The sequence below is a fragment of the Camellia sinensis genome, chromosome 7 (genome assembly GCF_055761805.1).
Source record: "Camellia sinensis isolate YWXY chromosome 7, ASM5576180v1, whole genome shotgun sequence".
In the NCBI taxonomy this organism is placed as follows: domain Eukaryota; kingdom Viridiplantae; phylum Streptophyta; class Magnoliopsida; order Ericales; family Theaceae; genus Camellia; species Camellia sinensis.
In genome coordinates this window covers 1,255,443-1,274,127 of record NC_138967.1, presented here as the reverse complement: position 1 = coordinate 1,274,127, position 18,685 = coordinate 1,255,443, and the positions used below count along the sequence as shown (strand labels likewise).

Below are 18,685 nucleotides of genomic sequence, written 5' to 3'. Positions count from 1 at the left end.
GTAATCTTTTTTTTGGGTGAATAACAATAGTAATCTTCGTTTTAAGCATCTGGTAACAATGTAAATGTAAAGTATTGCCAGGTAAAATGTCCAAAATTAGCCACATGACCGATTAAGTAAATTGCATGTTTCATTTCCTTGAATTTTGACCCCTTGTTGTTTCAAATGAAAGGCAAAAACGGTTTCCCCAAGGTACATATTTAATATTTTAAGAACAAGCAACAACATTCAAGAACATTAACTCAAAAAACACGTAAACATGAGCAGTCAAATAGTGTATCAGTCAGATAATGACAAATGTCACAAAGCAAATGGCAACAAAAGCAATCCTGAATATGGAGCCCGCTATATGGATCTGTATTCAATTTTTTTTACCCTGCCAAAGGTCTTTTCATATATTAAGTTATAAGCCAGTTATCTGCTGAAAATGCCACTCTATCTTTCTGGTTTGACTGAGTGAGGGCAATAAGCTTAATCAAGTGATTAATTAAGCTTTGGATGTAACTTGGGTCTATGTCAACAGTGAAACTGAACTCAAAACCACCATTATTACATTCAAAAACAAAAATTGCAGCCTTATTTATTTTGTTGGTGCAATGCACACATAACTGTTAGAAGTTCCAGAAATACAAACATATAATAGATTACCTTAACAGCTGATAGCATTAAAGAACCTTTTGCAAGCTCAGGTGCTATACATGAAGCCAAAGTGCAGCCAGTTCCATGAGTATTCCGAGTTCTTATGCGTGGCGAACGCAGCTCATAGAAATTATCTCCTAGAAGATCAAATAAAGAAATCAAATTAGCAAAAGACACCGCCTAAAGATACACACAGTTACAACTCAAAAACCCCAATGAATACATTAAGCATACCGTCAAAGAAAATATCAACAGCATCCAATGAAGAAGCGAGGTCACCTCCTTTGACAAGTACATTTCTGAAAACAAAAACAAAGCTGTTATGAATTACAATTCTTCTTCTTGTCTAGTCTTTGTAAAACAAATCTGCTCTAAGAAATAAAAGAGCAAGCCCATATGTACACATTGACTATGCAAACTCAAAGTTAAACCTGCCTCTCACAGTGCCTAGCATGACACTTAAACCTCCCTCTCACAAATCACAATTGGCATTCATATCTTTATCATTGCCCAAACTTCTACTAATAGACTCTACTGAATCTATGAGAAAGGTGACGTGTCAGTTACCTTCACAAAGACTAGATAAGTGTCATGTCAGTAAATTCAACGCTAAAGTGACTTGGTGCCAAACAACAAGGTGTCGAAATATAATTTTTCCTACTTTTGGAGGGATTATGGAAAAGTTTGGCAGCTTCTGATAAGCCTAACTCAGAAAGAATAAAAACTCAAATGCAAAGCACTAACCGTGGACCCATGTCATGGATAGATTTTGCAGCAGAACGCATGTCGTTGACTGTTTCCAATTGAACACCACCAAGTAAAGCAGATGCTTCTTTTAAATTTGGAGTTACAATGTCAGCTATGGGAAAAAGATACTCCCTGCAATCAGAAATCAAAACAAACAAACAAAAACAAAAATCAGATAGATTTCCCACAAGAGTACCATGGTCTTTCCGAAGATTTTCCACCACATCATTGTATTAATAAGAGAAAATGAAAATGTACCTAATTTATTATTAGATATGAAAAACCCTTTTTCCATTACCAACACCCACTCAGTCCTCCCCATGATCTTTATCAAACAGTTTAAAATTGAACTATGGCTTCAAGCGGCAGAAGGCTATATAAAGAAAAGCTTCTTCCCTAAATCCTTGAGGCCGACTGTCAACCTTATCTGTCCTAAGAATGACCTTCTCAACAAATGTTTTTCAATACAAAGACCATACCCAGTATAAAAAGGATTATTGTCCCAAATAGTCAAATGATGCAAGAAGAACCACTTCCCACACTCACAATCCTAATAGCAGCTTCAACCACTCGGAGGGCTAACATGGGACTCCACACTCATAATCCCTACAGCTCTAGCAATGATGAAACTTGAAAGGGTGGAAAAAATTGCCTCTTAAAAATCATTAATGTACATGGACAACTATTTTTCCATCAACCTTGACATAGTTTAAAGTGCATCTAATCAACATAATTCTATTCTTGCTTCCCTGAATATGGTAACTACTTTCTGATCATCAAATTGGATATAAAGAAAAAGGCATACACAAGGAATCGGTTAGCGAGTCACATAGAAGTAAGCAAAACAAGTTGATGGAACTACAAAATTTAAGCATGCAAATAACCATAAATGTACTTGAATATAAAAGCATACCGAAATCCAGCAATGAATTAAAGAAAAAATGGGACTGCCAATGATTAACAGTATACAGCTGATGAAGGAACAGAAAGCAAACAAATCAAGATTAGTGAGTTAACTTCCTACCACTTTATATCCATTAAATGCACAATGTACAAAAGGTACGCAGACAATTGAAGTCAATAGCACTTCATTTAGAACATCACTAGAAAAAGCAACCCCAGACTTACAGCTCTATTCTGAGCAGCAATTCCACTGATGAGAACATCTGTTTGAACTCCATCGATTTTGCAATAGGCCTAACAACACAGAACAGTGCATAATATTTGCATCATAATAGAACAACGAGATGCAACAGAATCAGGAGTGCTAAAAACAACTGGAAGAAACTAGAAGTGAGAGACATTTTTAAGTAAAGAGATGGAATTCTGTCCAGTGGCCCCTAGAGGAAAATAGGTTTATAGTGTAAAAGAAGGAAGACAGATTAGAGTCTCACTTCCCCAGCACCAAGGAATAAAAATGTCTGCTTGGCCAAGGATCCACCAAGTAACTTCAGTGCCGCAACAAGCCCTGCAAGAACCACAGCTGCTGTCCCCTGCAAAAGTGGGGAAAAAATAAAGTTAAGACAAGAACATGGGATTCCTCAAGGTTATTTGAACGGCGACCATATTATCACTGAGAGGGTAATTTATGATCTGGAGTTGGGCCGAGGTGACGGCCGAGCAGGTTGAGGGCCCAACGGTGTATGGGGCCGAGCTGATCAACTATCCGCCCGGAAATGGGCTGAGAGAACTTGGGCCGGGCAGAGTTGGACTAAGTGTGTGTGCCACCCCGGACCGTACAGAAACCGCTCGGCCAGGAAGTGACCGGTCAGACTAGGATGCTCGATCCGAGGATGGTCGAAACCAGATAGACCGAGAGACCGGCGCCCGGAAAGGCGCGGTCAGCCGAGGTAGTTGATTGACCGGCAAGAAGGCCAACCAAAGGAGGTGCCCGGGCTAGGCTTTGCTGAGATGCCACCTAGCCCGTTCCTTCATGTGTTTGTCCGGCTAGGCGCATGGGTTTGAAGCACGACATGGCCGAGGTAGAGCAGCTCGGCTGCCGAGCTCCAGCTGTGAAGTCAGGCAGTTGAGGTTAGGTGGTGAATGGCATGGTTTATACTGACAGATGGGATAGCAGAGCCACGTGTCAGGAGATGACTGGGAGTGGATATGGGGCTCAGAAGGTATAAAAGCATGTCTGCGCCCCCCATACGCAATACGAACATATCGGTAAGAAACTCACACCCAAACACTCTCTCCCTTCTCTCTATCCATCCTAAGGTGTGTGCTAATTTGACCGTCGGAGGGTGTTTCCGGCCACACACCGCCGGGTAGCTCACCGTTATTTGCTCGCAGGTGATCGGATATCGACGGAGCTCGGAAGAAAGGAATACGGGCACGCCGAAATATTTGCTCCCCGTACAACTGGCGCCGTCTGTGGGAAGATTGACAGACAAAACCTTGTCTTCCAGGTTCATCTGATCGCCGTCCATGGCGAACAACGACGAGTTCCCGTTGTCTGCCATCGACGGAGCCACCCCGGAGTATACCCGAAGGAGAGAGGGACCTCCTGCCGTCCATCCAATGGCTGACTTGGGGACGCCCACTGGAGGACAGTCAGGAGACGCGCGGGATAAGCGCGGAAGGAGTCATGGTCATTCACGGAGTCCAGACGGTCACCGGCGGAGGAGAGACTCGCACGCCAGGCGACTGGAAAACAAGTTAAGGGACCAAGACGCTGTCATCAGGCGAATGGCGGCGGAGATGGAGGATCTTAAGCGGCATGTCAAAGGGAAAGGTGTAGCAGGAGTGGGAGACCACAGTGAGCGCACCCCATCCCGCCGGTCAGGCGATCAGAGTCAGCGACGTACTCAGTCCATTTCCATCACCAGGAGTTACCAGGTTGGTGATTCCGACGTGCATGCAGAAAAGTCTAGCTCGCAAGACAGCACCTACAAACCCTCATGTCCGGCGACGACGTCGAGGTACTCTTATTCTGCTCAGTCAGTGGACCTACGGGCAGTGTTAAGGGAGCGGGCTCGCCGGCGCGAAGCCCAGAGAATACCAGCTTTCCAGCGGCTCTCCTACGGGGTTCACGCCAGCGAGGAGGTCGGAATGCCTCCACCCCGCCAAGCAGTGCCAATATTTGAAGATACAGACCTGGCCAGGCTGAGTGCCACCCCTTTTTCCCTGGAAATAGAAACAACACCGCTTCCGGCAGGCTTCCACCAGCCTAAGTTCACGCTCTACGACGGCAAAACCGATCCTTATATGCATGTGAGCCACTTCCGACAGGTCATGGCCGGACATAGGCGAAATGACGGACTTATGTGCCTAATCTTCCCGTCCAATTTGGGTGAGCTGGGCTTAAAGTGGTTTGAGAGGTTGCCGGAGGGGAGCATACAACGGTGGCATCAGTTGGCCGAAGCGTTTGTTACGCGCTTCAAAACCAACACAAAAACACCAAAGGAAGTCGATCACTTGCTGAGTGTCAAGATGGAACCGTGCGACACACTGAAGGCATACAATTCAAGGTATTGGGAAACCTTCAACGAGATCCTGGATTGCCCGGTCAACCTTGCAATCACGCAATATAAGCGTGGTCTCCCGGTCGGACATAGACTGCGAGACTTGCTTACCATGCACCAGCCGACCTCCATGGGCCAGCTCATGCAGCGCATCAATGAGCACATCCGAGTAGAGGATGATGCGTCAGCTTCCACCGTGAAGGCAACTCCGGTCAGAACAGACAAGAAGACAGCAGGCAAAGTGCACGCAGTTGGGCAAGAATCCAGCCGCTCAAATGACCGAGCAGAGGAATCAGACCGAGGTTCAAATCGTAAAAACCGGGGTAGAGGACGTCGGAATGACCGGGATGATTACCCCCGAGATGACGTTGAAGACGCAAACAGAAGAATGAAAGCGAGGACTGGCATAACCACGGTCTTCAAGATTCCAATCTATCGCATACTTAGTGAAATCCGAGACGAGGAGTATGTCCGGTTTCCTGCTAAGTTGGGCGATGGACAAAAGGGCTACAATCCGCGGTATCGTTGTACGTTTCACCGGGAGAGGGGCCACCGGACTGAGGATTGTTTGCCTTTGCGACAACACTTGGAAGAACTGGTTGCGGCCGGGCATCTGGACCTTTACATTGATGGCGGCGTGAAACCGAATCAGGCTCCGGTCGATCCCAGGGGACAGGATGACCGAGATGCACCACCACAAGGAGTTATTAATGTCATCCATGGCATCGTGGAACCGGAGCGTGTTTGCGAACTCCGGGGCATGATCAAGAAGGCAGAGCATATGAGGGAAGTTTTGTCAGTACAGCCCGCCATCAAAAGGGGGAAGATAGAAGAGAAAGACGTGATTAGTTTCACCTCAAGGGATTTAGAGCGTATCCAGACGCCGCACAACGATGCTCTAGTAGTAACGCTACGCGTCAAAGAATTTGATGTTAGACTGATCTTGATCGATCAGGGAAGCTCGGTCGAGGTCATGTATTATGATGCGTTCAAACAGCTCAAACTCTGTGAGAAAGACTTGGCTCGGCCACTTCACCACTGGTTGGATTTAACTCGCAGCCGGAGTGGCCATTGGGAAAGATTATCCTGCCGGTCAAAGCGGGATCCGTGGTCAAGCAAGTGGAGTTTTGGGTGCTACAAGTGCCTTCAACGTACAACCTTATCCTTGGAAGAGGATGGCTTCACGCCATGCAAGCCGTAGCATCGACCTACCACCAGGTGATGAGATTCCCCTCGGCTATGGGGGCAATCGAGGAGATTTGGGGTGATCAGGTCATGTCCAAGCAATGTTTCGTGGCGGTCAACGGGAGCTGGGCTGCCAAAGGATTCGTTCAAATGATCGAGGGACCGGAGGACCGGAGTGTCTTGGATGATGTTGGCGCCAAAGCCGAAGACAAGGCTGTTGAAGAATTGGTTGAGGTGCGGATTGATGCCGAGCAGCCGGACAGATTCTTCTTGCTCGGTTCAAGTCTCTCGGCCATGGAGAGAACCGAGATGATTAAGTTTTTGATGGCGAATATCGAAGTCTTCGCATGGTCGCCCTACGACATGCCTGGCCTTGACCCAAGCTTTATCTGCCATCACCTCAATGTCTTCCCTGGAGCAAAGCCAGTCATCCAGCGAACAAGGAGAAGAGGAGGTGAAGAACTTGCTTGAGGCACGAGCAATACAGGAAGTGCACTACCCTCGGTGGATTTCCAACACGGTAGTGGTGCCTAAGAAGAATGGAAAGTGGCGAGTTTGTGTCGACTACAAGACAGTCAACCGAGCTTGTCCAAAAGACAGCTTCCCTTTGCCGCGCATTGACCAGCTAGTGGATTTGACGGCTGGACACAGTCGACTCAGTTTCTTGGATGCGTACCGCGGCTATCACCAGATTGCCATGCATGGGCCTGACCAAGAGATCACCTCTTTCACGACTCCAAGGGGACTCTTCTGCTACCGAGTTATGCCCTTTGGTTTGAAAAACGCCGGAGCAACCTTTCAGAGGATGGTGACCAAAATGTTTGCTCCTTTGCTCGGCCGGACAATGGAGGCTTACATCGATGATATGGTGGTAAAGAGCCGACATGAGGCAAACCATTTGTCCGACTTAGCTGAGATGTTCGCCATTCTGAAGAAGCACAAGCTGCGCTTGAACGCCTCGAAGTGTGCCTTTGGCGTGGGATCCGGGAAATTTTTGGGATTCTTAGTCACGAACCGAGGCATCGAAGCAGACCCTACTCAGATCAGAGCCGTGCAAGAATTGAAGCAGCCCAGCTCGGCTAAGGACGTGCAGCATCTGGCCGGGATGGCCGCCGCGCTTAATCGATTTATAAGCCGGTCATCAGATCGCTGCCGCCCTTTCTTTCAAGCATTGAAGTCAAAGTTCTCATGGGATGACGAGTGTGACCGAGCTTTGGCCGAGCTCAAGGATTATTTGTCTTCTCCGCCGCTGTTGGTTACACCAGAGCCAGGTGAGGAACTCTACCTTTACCTTGCCGTCTCCCAGCACGCAGTAAGTGCGGTGTTAGTCTGGGCTGAAGGAATCAAGCACCTCCCAATTTTTTACGTAAGTAAGACCTTGCTGCCGGCTGAGACGAGGTACTTGCCGCTGGAAAAGCTTGCGTTGGCACTAATGATGGCTTCGAGAAAATTGGCACATTATTTTCACGCCCATACCATCGTCGTACTAACCGAGTTTCCCCTCAAGGCCTTGTTTGAACGCGCAGACTTTTCAGGCCGAATTTTAAAATGGGCAGTCGAGTTGGGACAGTTCGATGTGAAGTTCCAGCCGCGCACCGCAATCAAAGCCCAAACCTTGGCCGATTTTGTTGCCGAGTTCTCACCCGGCACTCATCCGGTATGCCCGGTCGACATTGCCGAGACAGATGATGAGACGCACGCAATGCCAACCAAGGAACAACCAGTTGAAGAAGGAAGCGCCGCGGAGTTCGTGCGCACCATCGAAGTTCCCTCAGTTTGCACGGTCATACCACCCGGCGATGCGATGACGGAGTTGTGTATCACCAACCCATCCACTCTGTCCGGTACCGCATCACCAAGGGGGGAAGGAATGGTTCCAGACAGCTCAGAACCGGCGGCCGGCTTCACACCGCAACCTGATGATTCGCCTACGGACTTGAGCATTACAGACCAACTTGCTGAGTCCGGTGTCGAATCACCAAGGGGCACTGAATTTGAACCGGTCAACACCAAACTTGACACCGCACAGCCGGGTAGTTGTGATCCCATTGTCCTTCGCAACTCTCAGGACCCATCTGACTGTTGGAAGCTTTTTGTGGGGGATATGTGGAAGCTTTTTGTTGATGGGGCGTCCAACCGCCATGGTGCCGGCCTAGGTATTGTTCTTATATCCCCGGACGGCCTAACCATTGAGCATTCTATCACACTTGGCTTCCCGGCGTCTAACAATGAGGCTGAGTACGAGGCGCTTCTCGCCGGGCTCAAGAGCGCAATTCAAATGAAGGCTGCCAAGCTCCTGGTATACAGTGATTCCCAGCTTGTGGTTAACCAAGTTTCGGGGATTTATGAAGCGAAGGACGATAGGATGGCGAAGTACCAAGCTCTGGTCAGGGACCATATCAAGCAGTTTGAGGCAATCCGAGTCCAACGGATTGGCCGGGAAGAAAACAGCCGAGCTGATGAACTCGCCGGCCTCGCTTCCATGGTAGATAGTACGTCTCCAAACCCCCTGTTAATTGACTTTCTTCCGTGGCCGAGCATTGAAAACGCCGGGCAGACGGATGTACTCTGCGCCGAGTTAGGTCCTTCCTGGATGGACCCCTTAATCTTGTTCCTCAGAGACCGGACTCTTCCAACAGACAAGAAAGAAGCACACAAAATCCGGGTGAAGTCAGAGCGGTTTTGGCTCTCTCCATCTGGCGCGTTGTATAAGAAGTCCTTCACCGGTCCTTACCTCAAGTGTGTGCACCCGAATAGTGTGGAGGCCTTCTTGTTTGAAATTCATGAAGGCATTTGTGGCAGCCACATAGGGGGCAGGTCCTTGGCCTACCGAGCTATTTCGCAGGGATACTGGTGGCCGTGCATGCAGGCCGACGCGCAAAAATATGTCCGCAAGTGCGAAAAATGCCAGAAATTCGCCCATTAGATCCACCAGCCTGCCAGGGAACTTCTTCCCCTCACCAGTCCTTGGCCTTTCGCCATGTGGGGGCTAGATATAGTGGGACCACTGCCAACAGCACCGGGCAACCGGAAATTCTTCATCGCGGCCACAGATTACTTCACAAAGTGGGTTGAAGCTGAGCCCTTGGCAACCATCAAAGAGAAAGACGTGAAGCGATTTGTCTGGCAGAACGTGGTTACGCGGTATGGCGTCCCCAAGATTTTGATCTCTGACAACGGCACCCAGTTTGACGGTCGCCTATTCAGAGGATTTTGTGAAGATTTGAAGATAGAATTCTACAACTCCACCCCGGCCTACCCGCAGTCCAATGGTCAAGCCGAAGCATCAAACAAGACTATACTAGATGGGTTGAAGAAACGGCTGGAAAAGGCTAAGGGCAAATGGGCTGAAGAATTACCTAGCGTCCTTTGGGCATACCGAACAACCCCGCGACGTTCGACCGGGGAAACTCCATTTGCTTTGGCTTATGGCATGGAGGCGGTCATACCTTTGGAAGTTGGAATGCCCACCCTTAGAAGCGAAAGTTTCGAGCCCGAGCTAAATACCGAGGCTATTGCCTTGGAGCTCGACCTAGCGGAAGAGCGCCGGGAGAAGGCCCTCATCCATGTGGCCGCCTACCAACAAGAGCTCTCCAAGAAGTATAACAAGACAGTGCACCCCAGACCGTTCAAAGTTGGAGATTGGGTTTTGAGGAAGATTATGGGCAACACCCTGGTGCCAGGAGAAGGCAAACTAGGGGCAAATTGGGAAGGACCCTACAAGATCACTGGTCTGGCTGGCAAGGGGGCTTACCACTTGGAGGATCTAGAGGGAAGAGCCATACCCCGGCCATGGAATGCGGCCAACTTGAAATTGTATTATTTTTAAGCTTTTACTTTTTTCTTTTTGTAAAGAAATTTTTTGGCTTGCAAAGCAGAATGTAATTCTTTTTGTCAAATTATAGAAGTAATTTTGCTTTAGCACTTGTATTATTGTTTTAATGTTACGGACCGAGATGATGTACTCCGGTTGGAAGAGTTGGAGTCTTGCCCAACTTAGGATTCCCAACTGAGATGATGTACTCCGGTTGGAAGAGTTGGTGTCTTGCCCAACTTAGGATTCCCAACCGAGATGATGTGCTCCGGTTGGAAGAGTTGGTGTCTTGCCCAACTTAGGATTCCCAACCGAGATGATGTGCTCCGGTTGGAAGAGTTGGTGTCTTGCCCAACTTAGGATTCCCAACCGAGATGATGTGCTCCGGTTGGAAGAGTTGGTGTCTTGTCCAACTTTGGATTCCCAACCGAGATGATGTACTCCGGTTGGAAGAGTTGATTTGTTTGACTTTGTTACAGCCGAAGTGGCTATTTCGGTTCATGAATTTGTCTTGTTCTGCTGAAGTGCTTAGACCGTGTTATGTATTCCGGTCGATAAAGTGTTCAAACGATGAGTTATACCGAGATATTTTGCTGAAGACAGAACTGATTACAACCGTGCATACACTTGCAAAAATTTGAATTTTCATTGATAAGAAATTCAGTACAAAGGTGGGGACAGAGCCCGGTTACATCAAAAATGTTGAAAGCAAAAATACAAAAATAAGAACAAGAAAACTAAACTATGGGGGAGAGATTGGTGAACTCGTCCTCGCCAGCATCCAGGTTGATGGTAGGACTGACGTCTTCGACACCGGGCTCAGCATTGCCGGGCTGCTCTTGCACCTCGGCCTCCTCTGCCTCAGAATCAGTGTCACCCTCTCCGTCCTCAAGTCCTTCCTCGGCCTCCGCTTGCAAGGCGCTGAATACGTCGTTTGCATAAGGCACAAGGTAGACCGGTAGCAAAGCTGGAGGAGGATTGGCAAATACGTCGGTGTCGGAGCCTTGGCCGAGGTGTTCGCAGGCGGACTTCCAGCCGGCCTTGAAGTAGATGTCTTGAGTAGCGAAGACTTGCTTTTTATAGCTCTGCTCGGCCTCGTTAAAGCCGGCGTTGTTAGCAGCCCGGCAAGCTTTCTTCTCTGACTTCTTGAGGGTGTCCACCTTGGTCTGGAGCTCACTTTGTTTCTTCTCGGCTGCATTAAGCTGACCGAGCAGCCTATTATTATCCGCATTGGCCATCTCGAGAGAAGCTTTAGCCCGGCCGAGCTCGGCTTGAAGGCTTTCAACCTGGCTGGCAGTGTCGTTGGCTTTCTGCCTAAGCCGGTGGATGCGCTCCAAAACCAAGTGTTGTTTTTGAATGGCCTGCGCAAAGAAGCAAAGTTGATCAGAAAGGAGACCGAGCAGAAAGGAAACCGAACAAACACTTATGAAATTTTTCAAAGCAACATCCACTTACCCTGGCCATGGACTTCACCGACGATTTGACCAACTGGGTGTCTGGGACGTGGTCGCTGCCGACCACGTCGCTCGGTAGCAGCAGGGCCTTGGTCAGATCAAAGGCGAGCAAATGCTCTTTGTCAGCTTTGATAGAAGCCGTTGCCGGGATGTCCTGACCCCGGTGCTTCAAATGTGGGCGCCAGGCCGGCACTGGGGCGAGGGCGTCAGTTGGGTGCTCGGTGGTAAGCTCGGTGACTAGCTCGGCGGACGGGTCTGCCCGAGCTCTTTTTCCGGCCCGACGTGCAGGGGCTTCTCGGCTGGATTGCCCGGCGGATTGAGTGGCAAGGGCGACCACGGCGCCACTGGATTGACCGGCGGCAGGCGACTGAGTTACCACGCTCGGCACCTCGGCGGATGTGGCAGTGAGCAGGTTTTTGATTCGACTTCTTTTGGCCATCTCTTGCTCGTCTGTCAGCCGGATTAGCGGGACGTCGGGTAGGGTTGGATCTGGAGGTGGCGAAGGAGCTCTGAGGAAGTCGGTTACTCTACTCCGGCGCGGGGCAGAATACCTATACGTCGGGGTATAGCCGAGTAAATCGTTACAATCCCGGTGACGGCACCTAAGCACGGCCCGAATTGCTTCGACGTTGGGGAATTGGTAGTTGGCTTGCAAGGCTTGGATAGCTGCAAAAGAAACAGGGAAACCGGTTAGTTAAACTAAAGAATTAAGTTCACCGAGCAAGTTTGAGTGGCTTACATGAAGAACCGAAGTCCTTGCTTATGAACCAGCCCGGCACCTCGGCTGTTTCGTAATTGCCGGACACCCAGAAAAAATCATCGTCGTGCATATCTTTATCCGGGGTGCCGGTTACGATTTTTTCCTTGCCCGGTCTTATTTTCAAGTAGTAAGCTAGGTCGTCACCGGTGTGGCCCATTGTGTATTGCCTCAATATCTCGGCTAGGCCTAAGTTGGTGCCTAGCCGTTTGTTCAATTCGTGAACGCCGTTGATTATTCTATAAGTGTTGGTGGACACCTGTGTGGGTGCCAACCCGGTGCGGCGGAGGAACTCGGTTATGAGAGGGTTGAGCGGGAAACGAAGGCCCCCTTCGACAATAGACAGCACGGTGAAGGGGCATTCCTCCCTACCCCAAGGCGTGGTCTCTTCTTCGGCCAGCTCGAGATGGACGTCGGCCGGGACGCCGTACTCCTCTCTGAAAGCGGCTAGCGCGGCCGGAGTATCCACTAGGAAGCGGAATTTCCCCATTTGTGGCCGACTTACTATAGCCCGGTTGATGGGTTGGGCACGGTGGTAAATTGCTGCAGCTCGGTCCTGAGAGGTTCAGGAATGACAGTGGTCCCCTTGGACTCTATAGGAAAAGGATGGTAAGTGTAAGTGAGCGTGGTTTCGCAATAGGAGCTAGACTTCAGCTCGGTCGGCAAGGATGCCAAACCACCTCGGTTGTCTAATTAAGGAGCTCGGTCGCCCAAGCAGACCTGATGTTAGCCCGGTTGGGCGACCAAGTCCTTTGGTTATCTCGGTTTTTGCTGTGGTTGAAACAAACATGTTGTTTGCCCGGTTTGGTTGGTTTTTTGGATCAAAAGAAGGCCCAGAGCCCGGTTCATCCCAGTTCTTCACCGTTCTTCAGGAAGACGAAGAACACCAAGAACAGTGGGAGGTTTGGGACGTTTTCTATGGCCTTTGCCCTAAATGCTACGTTTTTGTACCCTAATGTGTGTAAAATAAAAGAAAATGGCAACAGAATAAAGGTGGGATGACTTACCAGAAAAGGGTAGGGCCTAATCCCACAATCACGAAGAATGGCAGTTGAGCTTGAGCTTCAGAATCGTCACAAATGGAGGCAGCAGTAGGAAGAAATGGAATGGTGGGGGGCGAGTATACATAGGCGAAAGAGACCGCCCAAATTCAAAATCTGACAAGAACGGCGGGTTGGCTTCTCGATGACCAATGGGAGCTCGCCACGTGTCCCCATTTATGGCTACGTCAGGATTGATGCAACGGGTTGAAGAGACGAAGAGCCAGCCGAGCTACTTTCGACGAAAAGGCTGAAAGCCGAGGAACATGACCGGGGAAGGATTGCAAATTAGCTCGGTGAAGCTTCGGCATCTTGGGAACCGGGGAAACGTCATCTCGGTCGAAGTGAGTAATCCCAGTCACGCTTCCGCGGACGGAATTAAGGGGCAATTGAGAGGGTAATTTATGATCTGGAGTTGGGCCGAGGTGACGGCCGAGCAGGTTGAGGGCCCAACGGTGTATGGGGCCGAGCTGATCAACTATCCGCCCGGAAATGGGCTGAGAGAACTTGGGCCGGGCAGAGTTGGACTGAGTGTGTGTGCCACCCCGGACCGTACAGAAACCGCTCGGCCAGGAAGTGACCGGTCAGACCAGGATGCTCGATCCGAGGATGGTCGAAACCAGACAGACCGAGAGACCGGCGCCCGGAAAGGCGCGGTCAGCCGAGGTAGTTGATTGACCGGCAAGAAGGCCAACCAAAGGAGGTGCCCGGGCTAGGCTTTGCCGAGATGCCGCCTAGCCCGGTCCTTCATGTGTTTGTCCGGCTAGGCGCATGGGTTTGAAGCACGACGTGGCCGAGGTAGAGCAGCTCGGCTGCCGAGCTCCAGCTGTGAAGTCAGGCAGTTGAGGTTAGGTGGTGAATGACATGGTTTATGCTGACAGATGGGATAGTAGAGCCACGTGTCAGGAGATGACTGGGAGTGGATATGGGGCTCAGAAGGTATAAAAGCATGTCTGCGCCCCCCATACGCAATACGAACATATCGGTAAGAAACTCACACCCAAACACTCTCTCCCTTCTCTCTATCCATCCTAAGGTGTGTGCTAATTTGACCGTCGGAGGGTGTTTCCGGCCACACACCGCCGGGTAGCTCACCGTTATTTGCTCGCAGGTGATCGGATATCGACGGAGCTCGGAAGAAAGGAATACGGGCACGCCGAAATATTTGCTCCCCGTACAATCACATACCTGTATATCATCATTGAAGACAAGATGGGTAGTACTATATTTCGCTAGCAGCTCAAAAGCATTGTGGTTTGCAAAATCTTCAAACTGTAAAGCATTGGTAGCAAATCAAACCAACATTAGAACTGCAAGAACAAGATCAGGCCCTGAAATTTTTTCAGATTAAGGATGCAAATCCACCTGTATGAGTACTTTTTCACCGTAGTTCTGCTTGACAGCAGTCATGAATTCATGAAGAAGGTCATAATATTCCTGGAATACAATTTGACAAAACTGCCTCAGTATTAAAGAGAATTACATAATGTATCTTAATGCTTGAAACTAAACACAATAAAATGCTAAAACTATTGGACCTTCCCAGTTGCCCTCCTTTGTCTGAGCCCAATGTAGAATTCATCTTTCAACAACTGCTCATTGTTTGTCCCCACATCAATGGTTATGGGCAAGCACTGCACAGGCAAGTAAACAGATCGTTACTAAAATGGTAAAAATGAGAGGATAGCACTAAAACCAATCAATATTATATGGTCAAGCTGACAACTAAAGCATGGCATTTACTTCTTGACACAGTACTGAAAATTAAACACACATATTAACACAGTTTCATCGGTACTGAAGTAAAGGTTTCAAATAAGATATACTAAAATGAGCATCTACAACTGTATATGATTAGCTGGTGACACTTACCGAAGAAGGTCTAACTCCGCCAAGTGCTGTATACAGAGCCAGTTTTCTAACAGGTATCCCCATCCCCTGATAAAAATTAAGCTTGTTATTAGCTACAAATGCATTTTAACAGGCGTTTGCCACAACAAGCCATCTGAATTAAATGCCTGCCTATTAATAGACAGAGACACATTCCAATTAATACATAGGAAGAAGATAAATATGTATTAGATTAGTACCATAACTAATGCGAACAAGGAACCATTGAAAAAACTGTCATGTAAATACTCTACCTTTTGGTTTTTACAATTAATTATGCATTTGGCTGATGAACAAAAAAAATAATTATGCATTTGGAAGGTAATTATCTATGTACTAAAACAAAATGGAAAATGAACATTCACCTGGCAGCCAAGATCCCCAAGTCCCAAAATTCGCTCACCATCAGTCACGACAATAACTTGAATGTTCTTTTCAGGCCAGTTTTTCAATACCTCAAGAATCTTTCCTCTGCAAAAGTAACATACTACTTACAAAAATGACCTAGTGCATGAGGATTCTGCTAACGTGAGGTGTGAAAAAGGAAACATGTACAGCTGAAAGAAAGTCATCCTTCTCTTTCAAGCTAATATAAAGACCCTGAGGGCACTCAAAAATGCTCCCATACTTCTGGCAAGCCTCGCCAACAGTTGGAGTGTAGACAACAGGAAGAAGTTCCTCAACATTATCAATAAGAAGCTTGTAAAATAGCCTTTCATTCCTCTCCTGTAAACCAAAGCAATTAGAAAGAACAAAAGATTTAAAATAAATAAAATAAAATAAACAACAATGACAGAAATTTCCCATCTCCCACATCCATTTTTATTACTTTTAAAGGCTACATTAAATGCAATTACATGCTTTTGTTTTCTCTAGTATCTTAAAGCAAGAATCCCTTCTTTCAAGTAGAAATTTTAAAAAAGCGGTTTGTAACACACACTGAAAAGGGGTATAAAAAAAGTTTAAAAAAAGCTATTGGGAAAAGAACAGAACAAGAGAGATTACAATGATATGGGAAATGAAGATTGAAGGGTAACTGAAATATCAAAATTAGCATAAGTATGAGAGTAAATGCTCCTCCAGATGCTATTTAAAACAAACTCAATTCATATCCAAGCAGCATCTAAGCACACAACACATATGCACCAATCAGCTTCAAATTCACAACTGGGGATTGATGTAGACTATAGAGGCACCTCAAGGTCCATCATGGCCATGTACTTCTGCAGTGGAACTTGATATTGGCGAATATTGTCCATCAGTTTCTTCTCCTGATAAGTCAAATGAGAAAATTTCAACAAGAATGATTTGAACTAAAGTGAGGTTGCCAACCTCCTTCAGGCTCACCTTGCCATTATTCAACCAACCACAGGCTCAGCTTTTTGGAGCTCATTTGACAAACAAGAAGTGAATAAGGAGCAGAGCATCATTTTCCTAATCACTCTCAACTCGAATGAATCTGATCTGTAATATATGTTACAGGACAAATTGATATAATAGCTAAAATAATGTTCTACACAAACACCTATGTTATAGGATTTAGGTAAGGTAAAGTTGAGTGTTGACAATTCCGTTTGACAAAACATGGACCTTGTTGTCATTGGGATGTGTTGTAATGGGCTTGTAGACTAAGCTGAGTGTTTAGTCATTGGGATGTGTTGTAATTGAACTACAACTTCAATTAGTCTTTTTTTTTTGTTGATTTGACAGTTCATTTTTTTTTTTTTTGTCATTGGGATGTGTTGTAATTGAACTACAACTTCAGGTCAACCACAAAAAGAAAAGAAAAGAAAAAAAAAATGTAAACTAAGCTCAGCCTTGTCCCAACTAAAAAAGCAAAAGAAAAAAAAAAGCGCACACCCCAATGTAACAATATATGTATGCAGTTCAATCTAACAAAATGCATGCAGCATCAAGTTCTCAGAAAAAACAGGGGCACAACCATGTTCTCAGCAAAAACAGTATCACATGCTCCCAAAGATTTGAACATTCCCTTTACACATCATGTTTATAAAAATAAAAAAGATAAAAAGGTCGCGCTTAGTGCACATAGCTTCTGCTGATGGACAATGCATCATGACTATCTCTTTCAAACAATGCGTTGTGGATTTAGCAATCAAAGAGAACTCATCTGTGGCAATTTAACATAATACGAGGAGACATAGAATGTAAAATTAGTCTTGACTTCAGGACTGCCAGAACATCATAAAATAACTTAACTTTTGAGTGACAAAAAGCAATTATAGAGGATGCACAGACACATCACACATATTCAAAGGGTGATATGTCTTCCTTCATCAGCTCACCAGATTCTAAAAGTTTGTTTTCATAAATCTTAAGTGTTGAGGGGTGATTCTGGATGACCTATCAGCACCCATTCCATATTACAAATATAAAAAAAATTACTCACTAAATTCAAATAGATGTTAATAATAGATGTAGTGTCATAACCAGAAACAAATCTGCAACTAACAAAAATTAAGCTTGCAACCCCAATTCTAACAAGAGCGGTAAGGTCTAGAAAACTAAATATATAATAAGGCTAACCTTGTACATATGTGGCTGTGTGAAAGACGGCTCATCCATCTCATTGTGCCCAAATCTACGATAACACACTATATCAATCACTGAACTGAAGAAGAATCGAAGAACAATCACTGAACTGAAGAAGAATCGAAGAACAATCACTGAACTGAAGAAGAATCGAGAGAGATTTGAGTGAGAGAAAGAGAGAGCAACTAACCTCTGATCGAAGAAGACTAAGAGCTCCAAATCCATGGAGATGAATCACCGATCTATGCTCATAATCGAACTTCAAAATCGCAATCCCGAGATGAATCACCGAACTGAAGAAGAATCGAAGTAGAATCGAGAGAGATTTGAATGAGAGAGAGAGAGAGCAAAGAGTGAGTGAGAGATTTGAGTGAGTGATAAGGAGACGGCAGTGCTCAAAATAGGGTTTTCAAAATAAAAGAGAGATAGAAGAGGGTGTGAAGAGAGACAGGGTTTGGAGGCGTTTTTTAAACGTCTTCTATTTACGAAACGGTGTCGTTTTACCTAACAAAAAAGGCGACGTTTAAAAAACGCCGTTAATTATCAAAAAAAGTGACGTTTAACTAAACGTCGTTAATTAAACGCCGTTAAATCCTCATTTTCCTATAGTGTTATGTTCGCACATGTCAATGGAACACTATAGATAGATGTCATTTGTGTTCGAGGTATGTGTTAGTTTTATGTATAAAGAAAGAGAGAGAATTGTGTATATTGAATATGAGAGAAGAGAGAAGAGAGAAGAGAGAGCAAATGAATAACTCTATATTTCTGTGTATATTTACAAAGAGATGTACACTCTCTTTATAGAGAGGAGAAGACAACATAAGATACCAATTGAGGCACCGAAAGCATAAAGCAAGGGGACACTAATTATTAAAGCTAAACACTAACATATAATAATATACTAACAGCCCCCCTCAAACTTAAGGAGGATAGGTACTAACCAACTTGAGTTTGGAGAGAGTAACAAAACAGGAAAGTAAACTGATAAATAAAATAAAATAGGATAGGAGACACTGTATGGTTGTGTCAAATCGTTGTTGAAGACACGGTATGGTCGTGTCACACCGTTGGAGAAGACACTGTATGGTCGTGTCAGACCGTTGTAGCAGATAATGTCTGGACAGTTTACGAGGTCA

At 46.4% G+C, this 18,685-nt stretch overlaps 1 protein-coding gene across 1 annotated transcript; it reads right to left on the bottom strand.

Moving 5' to 3' along the window:
- Positions 1–2,720: 2,720 nt before the first annotated feature.
- Positions 2,721–17,771, bottom strand: LOC114270710 (NADP-dependent malic enzyme-like). The gene is made up of 10 exons (XM_082877260.1): positions 17,541–17,771; positions 17,262–17,357; positions 16,190–16,306; positions 15,568–15,719; positions 15,359–15,464; positions 14,976–15,041; positions 14,642–14,737; positions 14,469–14,540; positions 14,292–14,375; positions 2,721–2,879 (listed from the first exon to the last, which is right to left on the bottom strand). Exons 1-10 carry the CDS (start codon positions 17,769–17,771, stop codon positions 2,769–2,771), a joined length of 1,131 nt encoding a protein of 376 aa, XP_082733386.1. The 3' UTR covers positions 2,721–2,768.
- Between the last annotated feature and the right edge of the window lie 914 nt (positions 17,772–18,685).

Coding starts and splice junctions, on each gene's coding strand:
- LOC114270710 (XM_082877260.1), bottom strand. CDS start 17,771: ATGGATTTGGAGCTCTTAGTCTTCTTCGATCAGAGGTTAGTTGCTCTC. Junction 17,358..17,540: donor CACAGCCACATATGTACAAG/GTTAGCCTTATT, acceptor GGGTGCTGATAG/GTCATCCAGAATCACCCCTC. Junction 15,465..15,567: donor TATATTAGCTTGAAAGAGAA/GGATGACTTTCT, acceptor TTACTTTTGCAG/AGGAAAGATTCTTGAGGTAT.